The sequence below is a fragment of the Drosophila montana genome, unplaced genomic scaffold (assembly GCF_035044405.1).
Source record: "Drosophila montana isolate Dmon_TW-CO22-7 unplaced genomic scaffold, ASM3504440v1 contig_402_1, whole genome shotgun sequence".
Taxonomy (NCBI): Eukaryota; Metazoa; Arthropoda; class Insecta; order Diptera; family Drosophilidae; genus Drosophila; species Drosophila montana.
In genome coordinates this window covers 6,515,385-6,535,362 of record NW_026998739.1, presented here as the reverse complement: position 1 = coordinate 6,535,362, position 19,978 = coordinate 6,515,385, and the positions used below count along the sequence as shown (strand labels likewise).

The 19,978-nt window shown below is 40.9% G+C and overlaps 7 protein-coding genes across 13 annotated transcripts; 3 read left to right on the top strand and 4 right to left on the bottom strand.

Moving 5' to 3' along the window:
* The first annotated feature begins 15 nt into the window (after positions 1–15).
* LOC135439151 (mitochondrial ribosome-associated GTPase 2) lies at positions 16–1,314 on the top strand. Its single transcript, XM_064697789.1, has 2 exons — positions 16–179; positions 237–1,314. Exons 1-2 carry the CDS (start codon positions 60–62, stop codon positions 1,245–1,247), a joined length of 1,131 nt encoding a protein of 376 aa, XP_064553859.1. The 5' UTR covers positions 16–59; the 3' UTR covers positions 1,248–1,314.
* Wdr82 (WD repeat domain 82) lies at positions 1,252–2,353 on the bottom strand. The gene has a single exon (XM_064697790.1). It carries the CDS (start codon positions 2,274–2,276, stop codon positions 1,323–1,325), a length of 954 nt encoding a protein of 317 aa, XP_064553860.1. The 5' UTR covers positions 2,277–2,353; the 3' UTR covers positions 1,252–1,322.
* A 207-nt stretch (positions 2,354–2,560) lies between these two features.
* Positions 2,561–5,532, bottom strand: LOC135439217 (inactive pancreatic lipase-related protein 1). Of its 5 annotated transcripts, none has more exons than XM_064697892.1 (6): positions 5,349–5,528; positions 4,262–4,296; positions 3,769–3,835; positions 3,292–3,699; positions 2,846–3,232; positions 2,561–2,788 (listed from the first exon to the last, which is right to left on the bottom strand). In XM_064697892.1, the coding sequence occupies exons 2-6, from the start codon at positions 4,287–4,289 to the stop codon at positions 2,644–2,646; spliced, it is 1,035 nt and encodes a 344-aa protein (XP_064553962.1). In that variant the 5' UTR covers positions 4,290–4,296; positions 5,349–5,528; the 3' UTR covers positions 2,561–2,643. The 5 variants fall into 5 exon arrangements, with proteins under 5 accessions (XP_064553962.1, XP_064553963.1, XP_064553965.1 ...); XM_064697893.1 differs by having other exon boundaries at positions 5,378–5,522; XM_064697895.1 differs by having other exon boundaries at positions 5,494–5,512.
* A 452-nt stretch (positions 5,533–5,984) lies between these two features.
* Pp2A-29B (Protein phosphatase PP2A regulatory subunit A) lies at positions 5,985–9,913 on the bottom strand. 2 transcript variants are annotated; one of them, XM_064697392.1, is made up of 7 exons: positions 9,623–9,913; positions 8,867–9,020; positions 8,319–8,812; positions 7,771–8,250; positions 7,418–7,703; positions 7,083–7,355; positions 5,985–6,405 (listed from the first exon to the last, which is right to left on the bottom strand). In XM_064697392.1, exons 1-7 carry the CDS (start codon positions 9,704–9,706, stop codon positions 6,401–6,403), a joined length of 1,776 nt encoding a protein of 591 aa, XP_064553462.1. In that variant the 5' UTR covers positions 9,707–9,913; the 3' UTR covers positions 5,985–6,400. The 2 variants fall into 2 exon arrangements, with proteins under 2 accessions (XP_064553462.1, XP_064553461.1); XM_064697391.1 differs by lacking the exon at positions 5,985–6,405 and adding an exon at positions 6,632–6,955.
* Positions 9,914–10,050: 137 nt separating this feature from the next.
* CSN8 (COP9 signalosome subunit 8) lies at positions 10,051–10,902 on the bottom strand. Of its 2 annotated transcripts, XM_064697394.1 has the most exons (5): positions 10,860–10,878; positions 10,743–10,805; positions 10,613–10,677; positions 10,376–10,554; positions 10,051–10,318 (listed from the first exon to the last, which is right to left on the bottom strand). In XM_064697394.1, the coding sequence occupies exons 2-5, from the start codon at positions 10,797–10,799 to the stop codon at positions 10,074–10,076; spliced, it is 546 nt and encodes a 181-aa protein (XP_064553464.1). In that variant the 5' UTR covers positions 10,800–10,805; positions 10,860–10,878; the 3' UTR covers positions 10,051–10,073. The 2 variants fall into 2 exon arrangements, with proteins under 2 accessions (XP_064553464.1, XP_064553463.1); XM_064697393.1 differs by having other exon boundaries at positions 10,743–10,902.
* Positions 10,902–11,919, top strand: RpS13 (ribosomal protein S13). The gene is made up of 3 exons (XM_064697395.1): positions 10,902–11,060; positions 11,292–11,419; positions 11,487–11,919. The coding sequence occupies exons 1-3, from the start codon at positions 11,038–11,040 to the stop codon at positions 11,789–11,791; spliced, it is 456 nt and encodes a 151-aa protein (XP_064553465.1). The 5' UTR covers positions 10,902–11,037; the 3' UTR covers positions 11,792–11,919.
* Positions 11,920–12,666: 747 nt separating this feature from the next.
* LOC135438888 (probable multidrug resistance-associated protein lethal(2)03659) lies at positions 12,667–19,886 on the top strand. Its single transcript, XM_064697432.1, has 9 exons — positions 12,667–12,814; positions 14,069–14,167; positions 14,231–14,316; positions 15,269–15,798; positions 15,871–17,492; positions 17,552–18,120; positions 18,261–18,526; positions 18,593–19,522; positions 19,581–19,886. The coding sequence occupies exons 2-9, from the start codon at positions 14,091–14,093 to the stop codon at positions 19,620–19,622; spliced, it is 4,122 nt and encodes a 1,373-aa protein (XP_064553502.1). The 5' UTR covers positions 12,667–12,814; positions 14,069–14,090; the 3' UTR covers positions 19,623–19,886.
* The last annotated feature ends 92 nt before the right edge of the window (positions 19,887–19,978 follow it).

Sequence of the window (19,978 nt, the reverse complement as noted above, 5' to 3'; positions counted from 1 at the left end):
ATATGCATAAAATACTGCCAATAGGCATATATAAACATAACAACTAAGAACATGACAACATGTCTCTCTTTTCAATATCAAACCGAATGATAAACAAATCTTTAATTAAAAACTGCTTAAACTATTGCCAAATAGCAACTGCACTGCGTCCAAAGAAGGGCAAGTCATCGCGCAAAGAGGTGAAACACTGCTACAAAAAATGTTTACATAACTTTTAATCGGAAATAATCAACCAGGCACAATACTTTTCGGATGCGAAAAGAGTGAGAACTGTTGGCGGCAAAGGGGGAGACGGCTGCGTCTCGTTCCTGCAACTATGGTGCAACGAACGCGCCGGACCCGATGGCGGCGACGGTGGACATGGTGGCCATGTCATCTTCCAGGCCTCCAACGATGTGCGTAATTTTAATCACGTGAATAGCGTGCTGCGCGCCAGCGAAGGTGGCATTGGCAGCGCCAAGGATTGTCATGGCAAGAATGCCAAGCATACGGTGATTAAAGTGCCAATTGGCACAGTTATCCGCAATACCGAAGGTCTGATTGTGGCCGATTTGGCCAATGTTGATATAATGTTTGTGGCCGCACGTGGCGGAGCTGGCGGCAAGGGTAATCGCTTCTTTACCACCGACACGGAGACCAGTCCCAAAGTGTGTGAATATGGACCGCCCGGCGAGGAGTGCAGCTACATTTTGGAGTTACGCAGCATGGCCGAAGTGGGTCTGATTGGCTTTCCCAATGCCGGCAAGAGCACACTACTGAACGCTCTGACACGTGCCAAGCCGAAGGTAGCACCATATGCTTTTACAACGCTGCGACCACATCTGGGAACTGTGCAATACGATGATCATGTGCAGCTGACCATCGCGGATTTGCCTGGACTGGTGCCGGATGCACATCGCAACCGAGGGCTGGGCATACAGTTTTTGAAGCATGCCGAGCGCTGCACCTTATTGCTATTTGTGCTCGATGCCAGCTCGCCGAATCCGTGGATGCAGTATAATCAATTGATGCACGAACTGGAGAAGTTTGGCGGCAGTTTGGCGCAACGGCCACAACTGGTGGTGGCCAATAAGATGGATGTGGCAGCCAGTGCAGAGAATTTCGAGCAGTTACAGCAGCAGCTGAAACAACCCGATCTCCTGGGCATCAGCGCCAAAATGGGTCACAATCTGGCGCAACTCTTGAGCAGCATACGTGCCGCCTACGATCGACACAAGGCGCAGGAACAGGAGCAGAGAAGAGTTTAGTCGATTTTCTAAATATAAACATTTAGCTGTAATTATTTACTTAAATATATATATAAAAAAAATTAAACCTATATATTAAACACCCTCCTCAGACGTGGGCAGCCAGAAGGCCATGTTTGTGCACGCCGAGGCCAGCATCATGTACTTGGGATTGAACTGTACACATTGCACGGGACCGGGATGATCTCCATTTAGCACAGAGACCTTGTTGCCAGTGTCGGCATTCCATATATGCACACGGCCATCGGTGCTGCCGGAGAAGATGAACTGCGAGTCCGGGCTGAAGCTTGCCTCAATGGCAATGCCCTTGTTGTTCGGATAGCCTGTGAATGTTTGCAGCGGTGTGCCATGGAAGGCGTCCACAAGCCGTATAACTGAACCATTTGTACTGATCAATATGGTCTTGCCGTCACGCGAGAACTTCAGGCCCGTCCAGTCGCACTCCTTCTCCTGGTTGAGCTTGAACGTGACAAACGGACCCTTATCGAACGAGCGCAGATCGTACAGTTTGATGCTTTCCGAATTGACGCCGGCTGCAAATATGAGGCCCTCGGGATCGTAGGCAGCAATGGGTCGGCCGGATAGATGCATCAATCCTTGGCAATTCGGTGAACGTAAATCCCACAGGCGCAGCGTTTTGTCCAATGAGCCAGACAGAAAAGTATCCTCCACTGGTGAAATGCATAGTGAGATGACTTTTTTCGTGTGACCGGGAAAGTAGCGCAAATATTTGTTGTCATGCAGGCTCAGATATCGTATAGTGTCATCCACCTTTGTCGAACTATGAATGGCCGTATTGTTGGCATGCGTAAAGTGTATCAAATCTACACCATATTTTTTCGAATTAACCGTGCGCGATTGTGTACCCTTCTCACAATCGTATATAACAATTTGGTCGTCCTCGCTGCAAGAGATCAGATGCTCTCCGTTCGGTGCAAAGTCAATAGCGTTGATTTTGTCAGTATTTTCGCGAAAAATTTTTGCAACCTTAAAGCTGCGCACAACTGAATCAATTAGTTTTATTTTCATTTTGACAAACGTTTGTTTTTAATCACGGCACAATATATGTTTTCTATTATTTTTGCGACAAGCCACTAGTGATGCGCAATGTGCCGCAACGAGGGCTGTTTCTATTTGTTATCGATAGGTCTGAGCTATTTGCAATGCTATATCGATACATTTGGCATCGTATATACTTTTTAAAATGCTTTAAATAAATATTGAAAACAGATTTTTTTTAAAAACTAGCATCTGTACCCAATCAAGAATAAAACAAAAGATTCCGATTATAAAATATGAATAAAAATATTCAATTAACAAAAGCAAGCAACAATTTATTTTATTCACACAAAGTCGTGCGATATATGTATATACAAATATATATTGTAAGCACATATCATTGGTCTACTTTCGCAGGTAGTGTAATTTCATAGGTATTATTATTACCTAATAACTCTTTAGGATCGACATAGTTGATACCCTCTTTTCCACGTGCAAATGGTGTTAAGCCATTGGTTTGTAAGTAAAAATCGCCATGAATACTAAAATGAAATATTCAAATAAATTATAAACTTATATCCGTATCCACTTTAGCTTACGTTGTGGGACAGTTATGACCCATGTATATAGGTTGCTCAGATTCAACAAATTTCTTCTGTTTAAAATCGTCCCAGCTTTTGGCGGCGACCGCATCGAATTTAATTGGAAAACGATCGGATACGCTTTCGGCCCAGAACCACCAACTGCGCCGGTGGCTAGACAAATCATTATCGCTGAGCATTTTATAGTTGCGTTTCGGACAACCCGGCTGCAACGTTTTGCCACCATTTGGCCAAAAGTCAGCTGTGCCCGTGCTGCTCGGTGCTCCATATAGCCAGGCATCTGTGTGTATAACGTCCACAAATTCCGCATCATGTTTGTTTAGATGGGAGCCCAATCCAGCGGTTAGGTAGAAAAGCGGAAATGCCGGATCCAAGCCGGTTATTCTAGGTAAGTATGATGACATATTAATTTAGATAATAGCTATTTAGCTCCAAAAGCTCACCTTTTTATTTTCATGACTCCTTTGGTGCGTTTAAATATCTCGCGACCTATAATCCCCGCCATCTGACCACCCAGCGAGTGACCCACAATATGAAATTTCTCTATGTCCAAACCATGCTCGAACATGTCCAGCAAGACTTTAGCCAGCTCCGGTCCCAACTGTTTCGCATTGACCACCGCATCGAATATGTAATTACCGTCCGCCAGCTCGCCCCAGTCCAGTACAATTAGATTTGTATCATTGCGCTCCAAATATGCCTCGGCGATAACATGTATGCTCTCGACATCCGGATCCTCCAGATAGCCATGCAAATATAGTACCGTATTTTTGCTCAAATCCAAATTCTCATCCTCCAGCAAATTCTTGGAGTCATGCAGATCGTAGATATCGCTATCAGCTACGCTGGGTCTGATAATAAAAAAAAATATTATGTTGGCTTGGGTGGATAGCAAAAGGTTAACAAAAATGCATACAAACCCATAGTACAATATGAATTTGGCTGTAGTTAAATCTGCCCTGGAGGTTTTGAGGCCACATAATAACCCTGAAGAAGTAGTACAAAAGCAACAAAAATGAATAAAGTTAGTTAATTACGTAAATATTTGATGATTGTGGGAAAGGTAAATGGTCAAAGATAATAAAATTTCACAATGCTGGCATATTAATTAAGATAGCGGGTTTATCTACTACAATACACAAATTGGTAGCTTGGATAGTCAGGAATTTTTTTTTTCTTTTTATTAAAAATCCTTTTTTTTTAATTACAAAAAAAAAAACGTGGAATGAATGTAATTTTTATATTAATACAATGGTTACTCGTTAACAACAGAAAACTTTATATCATATGAGAAATATAAATTCATTATAAATTTAATTATAAAACTTCAAGGATTACATTTCTCATTAAAAACAGTATATCATTTCAATACAAATATAAGTGTTGAATCGATTTTCATTTCATTTTACTTACTGGACTTATTTTTAATGGCTTTGTGCATGTTTTTGCTGTAAGAAACGAAATATGAATACTACGTTAATTTATGGCTTTGATAAATATTTACATTTCTAAAGATTTTATTAATTTATTTTAAAACGTTTTCTATATTTGTATTTTTTATTTCCGGGATCTCTCGTGTTCCGCTTAAACACACTCGACCACTTCCAGTCGACTGCACTGATTAGTAATAACTGAGCGATAATCCATAAAATAATTCCCATTGAATAAATCTAATTAAATTCTAACGTTTCGCGATAAGATAGTAATATGGGCATAAATATATATGCACACAGTGAACTAACTTTTAAGCGAACAATTTTAAATAATTTCGTATTAAGGTTAGTTCTTGTCTAACGGAGGTTCCCCAAAGTAAGAAATTGGGATTGGAGCTGTCCGGTAGTAGAGCTTTCACTGTGGAGTACATAATATACATATGTACATACATACATGCAAGTGGAAATTCCAATGTATATATGTTTGCATGTTTGCCGATTTTCAAATCGCAGTCAAGCAAGCTGGGGCAGGCACTCGTTATAATTTTTGTAACGGCGTTACCTGCACAATAAATATGTCCAGTGCCGTTATAAAAAAAAATACCAGCACTTCAATTTACATTTATGACCAGCTGTCGGAGACAGACAACACTGAAGAGCGTCGGCTAAGCTGCGGCAGCGGCGGCGGGGTCGGCGGCGTTTGCCTTTTAATGAAACGCGCCACTTGAGCTCAAAGTGCGATAGCCGCTGCAGCATATCCGTGTAGTTAGTTAAATGTATGGCGCTTATAGGGGCAAACACAAAACTAATTTTAAATAAACATACAAAGATATATGTACATGTATGTAATAAATAACCGTAACATAAATTGAAGTGTTATGGCCTTAACTGCACTTTCGGAATTAAATCATAACGGTGCCCTTTGCACACACACACACATATACGCGCGCAAGTTTACATATTTGTATTTACATACACACTTCACTGTGTGTTTGTATACAAATGTGCGGCGAATTAGAAAATTATTAATTGGCTTTCTCTTTCGTTTTATGCACACAAATACACACCCTGTTTGTGCTTATAGCGTTTACTTAACCATCAATAGCACTCAATAATATTTGCCATGTAATTTATATTAAATATTAGGCAAGCACTCGCAACCAACGCGCAATGTATCTAAATTCGTTGGGTTTGTAAACTTCATTAACCTGCCTGCACGTCAAGGTACAACGCGTCGCAACGCAATGGCAAGCGCAACTGATCTGCGCCAGTAATCATACACTCACTTTTTCGCTCTTGCTCTCCACACGTTCGCTCGCTCTCTACAAAATATGCACATGCTCACCACACACACACATGCTTTCATAAAAATGGCTCAATGAGTATCATACAAAAACTTTGGGGTGACAATCGAATTGTTTAAGCAGAAACTCGCAGAATTGAATATTTTAAATTAAATGTTAGAAGCCTGTGTTCCACTTTGATCTTGTAATTACAGTTATAGTTGCGTAAAACAAGCTTAGCCAGGCTTTAAAACTGTTTAAAGCTATCTAGCGCCAGATTTGCGACGAATGATCATTTTTAACATTTCAACATTTGGAATCCGAAAGCAATTCGAATTCTATTTTACATTTTATATTCGAGGTATTATCGTCGATTTAGATTTCTGGAGAGAATCCCTTAGAAGTAAAAGCCAGCCAATATTCTTTTACAATAAATTTTATTTTGCATTTACATGCGATTAACCAATACATTTGTTTTCAAAGTCTACACATTTTTGTTTGTTTTAATAATGAAGTTATGCTTATGTGTTAAATTAGGTATTTAATAAGTATGTAAGTAATATATTCTCATGTGTCGAGCGTTTGTGGCTTTTGCTCCTTTTGCTTGACTTATGCATTTTGAAAATGTTAAATATGTAGGCTCCGGGTTTTTGTTTCTCTCAGTGATCTCTTGCAGTTTGGCGTCTCCAGTTCTACGTAAGAAATTTCTCTCCATCTGATTTTAACTACAAGTTTCCGTTTTTAAGTGTTGTTGCTACACAATAATTATATTTTTGTTGCCAGCGTGTGTGAAAAACATACATTTTAAAAATAGAATAAAAAAGTATACAAGTTGATTACGCTGGAATAAAAATTATATTAGAGTTTATAAACATTCGACATGTGGAGGCGTGTTTGTGAAACCGGGAAAGAGACAGAGAAAAATTATGAAACAAGAATTAGTTAATAATTTGGTTTATATTTTAGGTTTTTCTTTCTTTCTTCTTCTTTTTCTATTTTTTTTTCTTTTTGCAGTAACGCACACAATTTAATCGACATGGACAAATTTTGAGACACTAGGAATTACATGGGGTTTATGTATGCTTGGTCCAATTTGCGAATTAAATACAGCACTGGCTACACACACACACACACACGAGGTGTTCACACATTTGGTATTCTGGTTTGGCTACTCATCCTCTAACATTCCGAAACACTCTTCTGTTGCTGCTCCCCCCCAGCGACGATATCATTATTCTCGGTATTAGTATTCAGCTCGAGGACAACGCCAACAGCCTCAGCCGCTGCGGACATGGGCGGCGGCTCAACGACCAGCTTAGAGGCCAGGGCCGCCTCAAGTTTCAGGCCCATGCAGGGCGGCACAGAGGTTCTAAAGACATTCAGTTCCATTTCTAAGGGTTCGATATATAGATTATACTAGCAGCATATGGAAAAGTTATTCTATCTGTGCTGGAGCTGTGCTGGCGTAACGTGTTTAAACTGCGTGTTTGTCACTTGGACCACTTGGGCTATGCTTACCAGCTGCTATTCCAGCAATTGCCTGTGCAGCGAAATGCTTAACATCTACATCGGCATCAGCATTCAGTTTGTCCAGCGTCGGTTTCACTTGCGCATCAATAACACTCGCCTCCAGGAACGGTGAAATCTTCTGCAATGTTTTGGCCACATTGAAGCGCACATTGGCTACTGGATCGGCGGCGAGCAGCAAAACTGTCGGCAGCAACAGTTTTGTGGTTATTTCCGTTCCGCAAACCTCGGCCAAAACATTCAGACAGAAAAGGCAGGTCATTCCTAAAAAAACATATATAATTAAAATTATAGTATATTTATTTGTATTTAATAAGTGTGCTTACTGTGCAAATAGTTCTTGTTGCGTGACATGACTAATATCATTGGAATAATGGCCTGCTCGGCCCAAGGTGCACCAAACTGTTCAACGAGTTTCTTCATATTTAATGTGGCTGCCTCACGAATAGCATAAACATGATCATTCAGCCAGCCCATACAGAGACCGCGCAGTTTCTGATCGAAGAACTCCTGGCCCAGCTGACCAGCCAACGCGGGCATGTACTCAATGATTGCGAGGCGAACGCGCCACTTGGAATCCTCAGCCAATTCAACAATGGCGGGTAGCAGAGACTGTTGAGTATATAAAATAGTACAATACTTTATACTCATAAATTTAGGACAGAGTTTTCCACATTACCTGCGACAGCTGCTGAATGCCAATGACATCGTTGACGCAATCCAAATTTGAGATGATATTAAGACGCACTTCCGGGCACTCGTCCTTTAGCTGTATGAGAAACAGGGGCAGCAGTTGTTCGACTGTTTGATAAGCGCCAAGCATGGGACTCAGGCCCATAATAACAGAGGCCAGAGCTGATTTGACATGTGGATTGGGATCGGAAACCAGATCGCGCACATATGGCAAAATGGAGCTCAAAATGATTTGCACCTGATTTGCCTTATCCAGGCTGGCACAAAAGTCCTTGACTTTGGTGGCGACAGCGGCGCGCACCTCAGCCTCGGCATCTTTGAGCAGATATTGAAAAGCGGGCACAAGATCAACACGTGTGATCTCCGGACCTACAGCCTTCTGTAGATCGACAAACTTCTCGGCGACCATGTAACGCACGCGCCACGATGAATCGCTGGCGCACTGACGCAGCGTGGGTAACACCAGCTGGAAATAGTGATAGAATACATATATATGAGATATATGCCCAAAAGGTGCCCGGCTGATTCACTAACATGTTCAACATCGTCCTGTGGCAGCAATTGAGCAATGCTGACGCACGCCTCCACAGCTAACAGTCGCACAGAGTCCTGATCGTCCTGCGCCAGTTGCACGAAGTTCGGTATCAAGTCCGATTTGAGATACTCTGTCTCCACCACCTTAGCGAATTCGCCTAGTTTATTGGCTGCGGCGCGTCGTACCATGGGCGTCTCATCCTGGCACAATTTACGGAAATTGGCACGCAATTCGGCCTTGACCGGCTGTGTGACGCGTGGATAGCACACGGAGAAAAGACCACAGGCCGAGGTGCGCGAGGTGAACCAATCACCGGAGACTAGACGCTGCAGCGTCGGCACCACATGTATCTCCAAATCCAGAGCACTGTGCTCCGCAGCGACAGTGCGCAGAGATTCGACTGCCTTATCGCGTACCACCGTCTCCTCAACGGTGGCCAAGCTCTCCAGGGGCGGCAACAAGTACATGGCATATTCCGGCCCACCCACAAGACCTGAGCAAAATATAATTGTACATCTATAATAAATGTTTCAGGTTAAGTACTTACTTGTAAAATTGCCCAACTGATCGGCCAATGCTAAGAGCACCTCATCTTCATCGTATATGGTTTCAGTTAGGAACGGTATCAGCTCGGAGCGTGTGCGTTCCTCGCCCAATGCAAGCGCTATTGTTGATAGCTTTTTGATCGAGTTCAAACGCAACTATGAAAGGCAAATAATTATTAAATTTAGCATGTCTCTAATTAAACAAAATACAAAACAAACAAACAAATAAACATAGTATTCATATTTGGTGCGCCGAAGGTTGAATACCCTTGCACACATGTCAGATGTTATATGCAATATAAAATAGATATTTTTCATTAAAAAATTTTATTATAATATATTTATTTCGTTGCAGTATCATTAAAAACAGAAAAACTATTTCGACTGATAATTTTTAAAACAGTTATATGATATAGTGTTCCAATCCGGCAGATGCCGACATATATGCATAGATTTATTAAGATAGCTTAGATGCTAAAATACATTTACGGACATGGCAATATCGATTTAGCTGTTGATGCTGACCAAGATATGCATATATACTCTATGGAGCCGGAGATGTCCCTTTATGATACGTTTTGCAAGAGTAAGGGACCACCTATGCACACACACATACACAGATCTGCGCTCACGCACACGATTTGCTATTCACAGTGACGCATTTTTTGCATTAATGTGTACATACCCATGCATATATGCACATATTTGTATTAACTGAGCAAAGCGTAAATTTGTTAATTAGCTTAACAATAACTAACCTGCACATCCTCATTTTTCAATTCATCAATTAATACCGCAATGGGATAAAGAGAATCATCGACAGATTTGTCGCTTGCTGCCATTTTCTTTTCTCACACACACAATTGTACAAAAAATCGGTTTTTTCTATTCCGCACGAAATACAAAGGAGGCCCAATAACGATTTAACTGTTTACAGTTATTATTAAATGCCTTCGTACAGTTTTTTGATTACAACCTATTCGAAAATGTCCACAATTTCAATATTTTCTCTGATTGATTTTCCAGTGAAAATGCGATTCGTTTCCGTGCAAAATTTTTTTATTCTACAAAATGACACAACGAGACAAGAACGATGCTACTCGATACTTTTAGTTAACAGAGCTGCTCACCCGGTAAACAGTAACACTCCTCATTTAACGACTACCAAATGAAAAATGCCAAAAGATAAATATAATTCATTTTTATATTTTAGTTTTCTAAAAACGAGACAAACTCGGTTAATTTCAACAACTGATCGTCGCTAGCAATACGTGGAGTTGCCTCTTTCAATTTCGGCAGCAAAATTAGCTTATCACCATCCTGTTCGCGCGTCCAATCTAAGCAGACATTTTTCAGTTCATCTGGCGTCAACTGGGCCATTTCCATCAGATTCTGCTCGTATATGGATACGTATGCAGTAGCGGTCAGGTTGAGCAGCTCCTCGCGTTGTTTAACTGCAATAAGACAAATCTGTAAGTTAATTAGTTGGGCATATATTTGGTCTTGCTCACCCAGGAGATCATCAATGATTAGCTTATTAGTCTCGGACCAGTCATATTTAATATGTTTAAAGAAATCTGCATAGTTGTTGTGCTGCAGGGCAAGATTCAAGAGATTTAGTTGTGCCAGTTCTTTGTTTTGTTCCTTCAGATTATTTGATATACGCATCCAAAGTAATTTTGCATTGGCTCTATAAGCATACAATTAGTTAAAACATAATAAAACAATATATATTCACACTCACGCACAGTTTGTTTTGATAAAGATAAATCGCCATTAGCTGCTGGTAAATTTCAGCGCCCGGTGATATGTTCTATAAAAATATGCAGGAGGCTTTTCATTATTATAGCTGCTTTGGCATTACAATGAAATGCTTACCTCGAGCTCCTCATTTTCCAGCTTATTCAGCGTATCACTGTATTTATCTTGCTGCATTTTTTTCTGAATAAAGTATAAACAATTGTTAGAACAAATTTTTCAGTGAGCAATGCCTGCATATATAACGAGTGGCGAGTCTGTTGCTGGTTGGCTGGCGGCTGTTAAATAGGGAGCAATTATGTTAAGTGACGAATGTAAATGCAACTCTGCGCGGCTTTTGTAGAGTTAAGTTGTAGAGTGTTGTTCCACAAGTCTCCACTTTCTTTTCGGTGTAAAAAACTAAGCTAGTAACATCATGGGTCGAATGCACGCTCCTGGGTAGTTGATTTTAATATTATCTATAAGCGAGTATTGTTGTAAAATGTGTTTTCCTAACGTGCCATAACGAAGATGACACAATTGCAATATTGTATCTGCATATAACGCTCTAGTTTCAATCGAGTTTTTAGCCACCATGGCAAGCACATGTTGCAAATTAATACTCTCGCTCTTCTTCTTCTCATTGTCGTCATTCACTGGCTAAATTAACAAATACCTTTTGCTTCGCAGCAAGGGTATATCCCAATCAGCACTGCCCTACAGACGCACAGTCCCATCGTGGCTGAAGCTGAACGCTGAGGATGTAAAGGAGCAGATTAAGAAGCTCGGCAAGAAAGGCCTGACTCCCTCAAAAATTGGTATTATTATTGTATTTGTTTACAGTTTGAGGTTATGTTAATGTGTTTAACTTTTCTACCATTTCAGGCATTATCCTGCGTGATTCGCATGGCGTTGCTCAGGTGCGTTTTGTCAATGGCAACAAAATTCTGCGCATCATGAAATCGGTGGGCCTCAAGCCCGACATCCCCGAGGATCTATATCACATGATCAAGAAGGCTGTGGCCATCCGCAAGCATTTGGAGCGCAGTCGCAAGGATAAGGACGGCAAGTTCCGTTTGATTCTGGTCGAGTCCAGAATTCACCGTCTGGCTCGCTACTACAAGACGAAGAGCGTGCTGCCCCCCAACTGGAAGTACGAGTCTAGCACTGCATCTGCTCTTGTTGCCTAAGTTTTCAAATATGTGAGTGCATTCATTCACTTGGATGTACGTGAAGAACACAAAAGAAAAATAAAACTAAAATTAAAAAGAAATAAAAACAAAAATAAACAGAATAATCTGTAGGTGAATAAAATGTACATATGTATATTAACTTTTTTTTTTATATCTGTGATAAGAACAAAAGGGGTGTGTAGCCGGCTTGAGATGGCGTCTTTTTCGGTGGTTGCCAATAACAACTTGTTTTACATAGTTAAATAAACCGCATATGCATTTATTTCCACAAGGTCTATCCGATATGATATAATCATTAATATTGATTTAATTCCTTAATGAAAAGTGCAATCCTAATATACATAGCCTACAGGTATCTATTCTGAGGGCAATAAAAAAATGCGCAAATGTGGTAAAATTCCACCAAAACTAATGGTAGATTGATCATTATTTTAAAAATGTGTAAGTAGTCTTATGCTATGCTTATAAAATGTTAACTAAAAAAAAATTCGATGAAATTATTGAATTTTTGCGACGTAAATTTACTTTGGTGGTTAACCGTTGCTATGAAAAGTCCCTTGGGGCGAATTTCAAAAATAGGTTGCCGTACGTTTTCTACAAAAACAAAATACTTGAATTTGGTATAGTTAGTTTGACTTCATAGATAGGCTTTTCAAAGCGGATTACCTTATACACCCCCATATATTCTTAAATACTTTCGAATTTATAATTTATGTATGTATAAAAACTTGTTGATTTATTCATTTTACGTGTGTAAGCACATTTATACATATACGAGCATATGTACATAGGCGGGTGCATATGTGTGCGTGTATTTACTGGTGGCGAATTCAGTTGAAAAGAGCTGAATGCCGCCAGCTGTTTTTCAGTAGCATGCTGCCCTTTTAGGCAGACGGTTCGGTTTTGTTGTTGCGCGCTAGTTCTACGTACGTTATTGTTAATTGCCTTTGGTTTCCGACAACAGAAAACAGAATATAATGATTTTCAAGTTTTATTGAGCATAGTCCAATATAAGCAAACGTATGTATTTGTGTTTATGTCGATTCACTTGAATCAGCAATTATATTAATTTGCAATGTGTTTGCGATTAGATAATTTAGAACAATTGAAAAAACGACCTTTATCTAAAATAACAATAAATAATCTGAATTAGTGAATGAGCAGGAACTAAGTTTTTGTATTGGCGCACCGTTTAAGCTAACTGTAAATGCGGACATAAGATAAGTGCGCATACACATGCATGTTTGTATGTACACGTATAAATAGAACGATAAAGCAAAGAAGACAATAAGTATGTATGTAATCCAATGATTTGCCAATGCGCCGCCCGCGTGGTCAGGTATAAGAATGTACATATATAAAAATGAATGTATATACATATGTATGTGTCAGTGACTTGTTATATTGCAGACTTGCGTTGGAGTTGGCTGTTCACGTGCAATTGTGGTTGTGTGTGTGCGTCTATGTTTATAAGCATACAAATATATGTATTTGTTCACAGAAATAAACATGCAAATGTGTTTGGTTTCTAAGTTAATCTCGCACTTACAGTCTTTAAAGACGAACATGAATAATTATAATTTGAGAATTGCATTGATGTCAGTTTGCATGTATATGTGCATTTTTTGTTTAAATTTACTTACATTACCTGTATGCATTCGCACGTACATATGTTCACTTTGTAACCGTCGTAAATTGTAGGCTAGATTGCAACAATGTTTACATTATTTGCCGGCTATTATAGCGTGCACACAATTGTACACACATACATATATAGAAGTCAAGTCGAACTCCCAGCTTACACACACATATGCATCTGCGTCAGGTAGTTGCATTTGGTTAAGCTCACGCATACACATAAATGAAAGCTGCGGTATCGTGAGATTATAACCCTGACAATTGATCTCAGAGCTTTGCAGACAAAATTGCTGCAATACATGTGCTTTTTCGAATTACAGTTACAGACATGCATGTGCATGTTACAGGTGTCAGCAAAATGTTTTATCTGATTATATATTTCAGGGGCGCGCTTTTTCGCATAATTTTGCAAAATTAAAGACTACAAAAGGGTTATACACACACATACTCATGTACATATACACATGCAAATATATATGTATATGTATCAATTTGAACATACATTTTGCTGTATAATTACGTACAATCAGAGTTAATCAATCAATGCGATTGCAATAGTAATTAACAAAACGGACAAAAGAACAATGTCATACTATTTTGCAGTTTTCTCTATAAAAAACCTTATCCATTACGTAATTTTTCAGCTTCAACGTACAAAATGCAGTCCATTAAAACTGCAGACTTGCCGGAAAATCCACGGGAGCATGCCAATTTCATATCGGCAGCATGTTTCTGGTATGTCATTTTTTATCAGTAATTTGCTTTTTATAATGGAAAATACATTATGCACGTATGTAGGTACACCATGCCCACGTTCATAAAGGGACGCAAAAAAACGCTGGAAACTGAAGATCTCTTCAAGGCATTGAAGGAACACAAGTCAGGTACATTTATCTAAACTCTTATAAATAGATATAAACGCTGACAAATCATTTCAATATTAAAGACATGTCACTCAGCATATCTAAGATAAGCGTGTGTGTGTGTGTGTGTATGTTTGTGTAATTGGTCTGTTATTTATAAGCTTCATTTAAACCATATTTCGCCATAAAATGAAAACAAAAAAAATACTCAACTTCCATATATCCCTTAGTGAGTCACACCACGGAACAATTCTGTAAATATATTTACTTATATTTATAATAATGTCACATGATTGACTTACATAAACATATTCATATTCAATGCTATGTGCATTCAATACAATTGAGTTCATTCAATATATACAAACAAAATCAATTGAAATACAGTGATCCGTCGAAGATTTGAACTATTAGAAATATAGAATTGTCCAGAAATAAGAAATTATATTAAAAGTATGGGGCCTCGAATCTTAAATTCTTATTTATATATGGGCAAAAAAATGTTTTTTTTTAATTTATTTTTTAACCTCTAATATTGACTTTGTAAAGTCCTCACTAAATAGTATAATTATACAATATGCCCTAATTTTATAAATTTTTGTTTAGCTGGAACAAACCAGCTTCAGATCCGATGAGTTCTTCGTGGAGAGCAACCACTGTTATGAGTCGAATCCCATTTAAAACAATTAAATGCATTGGAAAATCCAAACTTATCAGTCTTTAAAAATGAAGGCACATGTGTAAATTCGGTCATTGACTTGGGGTATTGTTTGCTTGAGGAAGATTTTGTAATTGTTCGTGTTGATAAGATTTGGCCTGCCATGAATTAATAATCTTATTTGCGATCCTTGCAAACAGAGCTTTATCTTATGTGGCTGGCAGTAACCCATAATATTGCGAAATTTGATGCAGTCTGATTGTTTTATTTACAAATTTTTCCATCTTTATAAGAAAATCTGTCTTTATTTTTTAGAAACCCTTGGAAATGATTTATGCGCCGCCTGGGAACGAGAGTTACAGAAAAAGCAGCTGAACTCCAAGAAGGAGCCGAGCCTCCTGTGTGCTCTGGTGCGTGTTTTTGGACTGCACTTCGGCATGCTGGGACTGGTGCTCTTCATGCTGGAACTGGGTCTGCGCACACTGCAGCCGCTGTGCCTGCTCAAGCTGATATCCTACTATACCTACGGCTCAGAGACAATAGAGTCTGCTTATTATTATGCGGCAGGCGTGGTCGCCTGCAGCGCCTTGAATGTCATCATTATGCATCCCTATATGCTGGGCACCATGCATGTCGGCATGAAAATGCGCGTCGGAATGTGCAGCATGATTTATCGCAAGGCGCTGCGGCTGAGCAAAACCGCGCTGGGTGATACCACAGCTGGGCATATTGTTAATCTGATGTCTAACGACGTGGGGCGCTTGGATTTGGCGACAATTTTTGTGCATTACCTGTGGGTGGGACCTCTGGAGACGCTGTTTATAACATACCTAATGTACCTGGAGGTAAGTGTAGAAGAGCTGCAAGCCAAAGGTTGTCGTTCAATGCATTCAATAACTTTTGTAAATCTCTTGCAGATTGGAATTGCGGCTGTGTTTGGTGTCGCTTTTATGCTGCTCTTCATACCGATGCAGGCCTGGCTGGGCAAGAAGACTTCGGTGCTAAGGATGCGCACAGCTTTGCGGACGGACGAGCGCGTTAGGATGATGAACGAGATTATTGCTGGCATTCAGGTGATCAAGATGTATGCCTGGGAGCTGCCCTTTGAGCAAATGGTTGCGTTTGCCCGCAAAAAGGAAATTAATGCCATACGACATGTCTCCTATATAAGAGGCATATTATTATCATTTATAATATTCTTGACACGCGTTTCCATCTTTCTAAGTCTGGTGGGCTACGTACTCTTGGGCACATTTCTGACGCCCGAAGTGGCCTTTGTGATCACGGCCTATTATAATATACTGCGCACCACCATGACCGTCTTCTTTCCCCAAGGCATTTCGCAAATGGCCGAGGCATTAATTTCTATAAAGCGTGTGCAAAACTTCATGCTGTACGAGGAGACGGATGTTATTGATAAATCCTTGGAACTACCCTTAGTCTCGCCAGGAAGCAATCAGACTACAGTGCACTCCAAACTGGAACAGGAGAATGAGGATGCCAAGGAGAAGCTGCTGACGCCACCAATGCTGCCGCACATCAATGAAAACGCCGTGCTCTCTGAAGCCCAAATATCCATAACTGCATTAAAAGCCAAATGGGATACCAGCTCACCGGATTACACCCTCAATGGCGTCAATTTGCGCGTCCAACCTGGCACCATGCTTGGCATTGTAGGACGTACGGGCGCCGGCAAGTCCAGCCTGATTCAGGCTATACTGGGCGAACTGCGTGCGGAATCTGGCGAGATACGTGTAAATGGAAGCTTCTCATATGCATCTCAGGAACCCTGGCTCTTCACTGGCACTGTTCGTCAGAATATACTCTTTGGCCAGGCCATGGACAAACGTCGCTATGCACAGGTGGTGAAAAACTGTGCCCTGGAGCGTGACTTTGAGCTGTTGCCATACGGCGACAAGACAATTGTGGGCGAGCGGGGTGCGTCTTTATCGGGAGGACAGAAGGCGCGCATTAGCTTGGCGCGCGCTGTTTATCGCCAGACGGCAATTTATCTGCTCGACGACCCGCTCAGCGCCGTGGACACACATGTGGCACGACATCTATTCGAGAAATGCATGCGCGGCTATTTGCGGGATCGTATTGTAATCCTTGTCACGCATCAGCTGCAATTTCTGCAGCATGCCGATCAAATTGTCATTCTGGAAAAGGGTCAAGTGAGCGCTGTGGGTACATACGAATCGCTGCGCGAATCGGGTCTTGACTTTGCCTCAATGCTAGCAGATTCGTCGCGCGATGAGCATGGCATTGAGGAGCGCTCTCGCTCCAGATCGGGCTCGGCCAGCGATAAGCGACGCAACAGCGAACAGTCGCTCCTATCGCTAGCCGATTCCTGTCTGGATGAGGCGTCGGCAGCGCAAATGCATGTGCAGGAGTCACAGGAACAAGGTCGCATCGGAATGGGACTTTATAACAAATATTTTAAGGCTGGCGGCGGTTTCTTTGCCTTCTTTGTCATGATGGGCTTCTGTGTGCTGTCACAGGTGTTGGCCTCACTGGGCGACTATTTTCTGTCTTATTGGTGAGTGAGCAAAATGCTGAAGTCAACTTTTTTTTTAAATACATTCTTATTGTTCACAGGGTTGCCAAGAAGGGCAACTTAAAAAGCATGCATGACAATAGCACACTTTTGGCTAATTCCTTGAGCTCGCCTGCCGCCAATGACACCACAACAATTGTCTCACATGTCATGGAATCTCGTCTCTCGACTTGGCTCCACGATTTGGGCTTGTCCGTAGACGCTGAATTGCTGGACACATATATCTTTACCCTGATTACAATTGCCACCATTGCCATCACCCTGGCGCGTTCATTTTTGTTCTTCAATGTGGCCATGAAGGCATCCACGGAGCTGCACAATTCCATGTTTCGCGGTATAACGCGCGCTGCTATGTATTTCTTCAATACGAATCCGTCGGGTCGTATATTAAATCGTTTCTCCAAGGATATGGGTCAAGTGGATGAGATATTGCCTGCTGTCATGATGGATGTCATACAAATCTTTCTGGCCCTGGCTGGCATTGTCATTGTCATAGCCATTGTTAATCCGCTGTTTCTGGTTCCCACGTTCGTACTCGGCATCATTTTCTATCAGCTGCGCACGTTCTATCTGAAAACTTCCCGTAATGTCAAACGCTTGGAGGCCATCAGTAAGTTAATTATAGATACAGTGGACGCTCGCAAATGAAAACTTCCAGAAATTAGAGTTGATCAGAAAATTAGCGAGCGATTACTGTAATAGCATTTATCATCTGTATATATCTCTATCTAATTAACATCCAATTCACAGCTCGATCGCCCATTTACTCGCACACGGCTGCCTCGCTAACGGGCTTGTCCACGATACGCGCCTTTGGGGCACAGCGGGTGCTGATCAGCGAATTCGATAATCATCAGAATTTGCATAGCTCGGCCTTTTACATGTTTATAAGCACATCGCGTGCCTTTGGCTATTGGCTGGACTGTTTCTGTGTCATCTACATCGGCATTATTACGCTCAGTTTTTTCATTTTCCCGCCGGCGAATGGCGGCGAAGTAGGTTTGGCTATAACGCAGGTAAGTTACATCATATTACATGCTTTGAAATGTTATCTTATACATATCCTCTTATCTTTTATTCAGGCAATGGGCATGACCGGCATGGTGCAGTGGGGCATGCGCCAATCTGCGGAACTGGAGAACACCATGACCGCCGTCGAGCGTGTCGTCGAGTATGAGGATATTGAACCGGAGGGCGCTTTAGAGGCGCCGGCTGATAAGAAACCGCCCAAGAGCTGGCCAGAAAATGGCAAGATTGCCTTTGAGGAGCTTAGCCTACGCTATTTCCCCGATCCCAAATCCGATTATGTGCTTAAATCTCTTAATTTCGTTATCAAAGCTCGTGAGAAGGTGGGCATTGTGGGACGCACGGGTGCCGGCAAATCTTCACTAATTAACGCATTGTTCCGCCTCTCCTACACCGATGGCTCCATACTGATCGATAAACGGGACACGCAAGTAATGGGCCTACATGATTTGCGTAGCAAAATATCGATAATACCTCAGGAGCCGGTGTTGTTCTCTGGCACAATGCGCTACAATTTGGATCCCTTCGATGAGTATAGCGATGAAAAGTTATGGTCTTCCTTGGATGAGGTCAAACTAAAGGATGTCGTTGCCGACTTACCCAGCGGCTTGCAGAGTAAAATAACGGAAGGTGGCACCAACTTCAGCGTGGGTCAACGGCAATTGGTGTGTCTGGCACGCGCCATTTTACGCGAAAATCGCATCCTGGTCATGGATGAGGCCACCGCCAATGTGGATCCACAAACAGATGGACTTATCCAGACAACAATTAGGAATAAGTTTAAGGATTGCACCGTACTTACAATAGCCCACAGGCTACATACGATTATGGATTCTGATAAAGTGCTCGTCATGGACGCTGGCCGAGTTGTTGAGTTTGGAACACCCTATGAGCTATTAACCTGCGCAGAGAGCAAGGTGTTCCATGATATGGTCAAGCAGACCGGCAAAGCAACCTATGATAATCTGGTGCTGGTTGCCAAGAAGGTATATAAATACTTATTTAAATTAGGTGTATTCAAATTAAATATTTTTTGATTTGCAGGCATTCGAAGCAGCTCAACAAACTCGCAGATTATCATCGTGAAGCCAACCAACATTGAACGTATCTGGGATCTTATCATAGTGAGGACTTGAATCCCAGGATGGTCCTTCGAATGTAAATAAACTCATCCAATTCCAGTTTCTAATACAATATTCCTTTAATTTTATATGTACTTATATGTATGTGCCTATGCATTGAATTATATGTTGTTAATGTTTATATATTTCTATGTATATTAAGTGTAAAAATGCAAGGAATACAGTGCCTTCAAAATAAATGTGAACTACTTGTGTACTTAAAAAATAATTCTCGATTTTCAAGAATAAGTTAAGCAATGTTGGGTATCAGGAAAATCGAATAGAAAGAAGATATAATAAATAATTTACGCTGCACCAAAG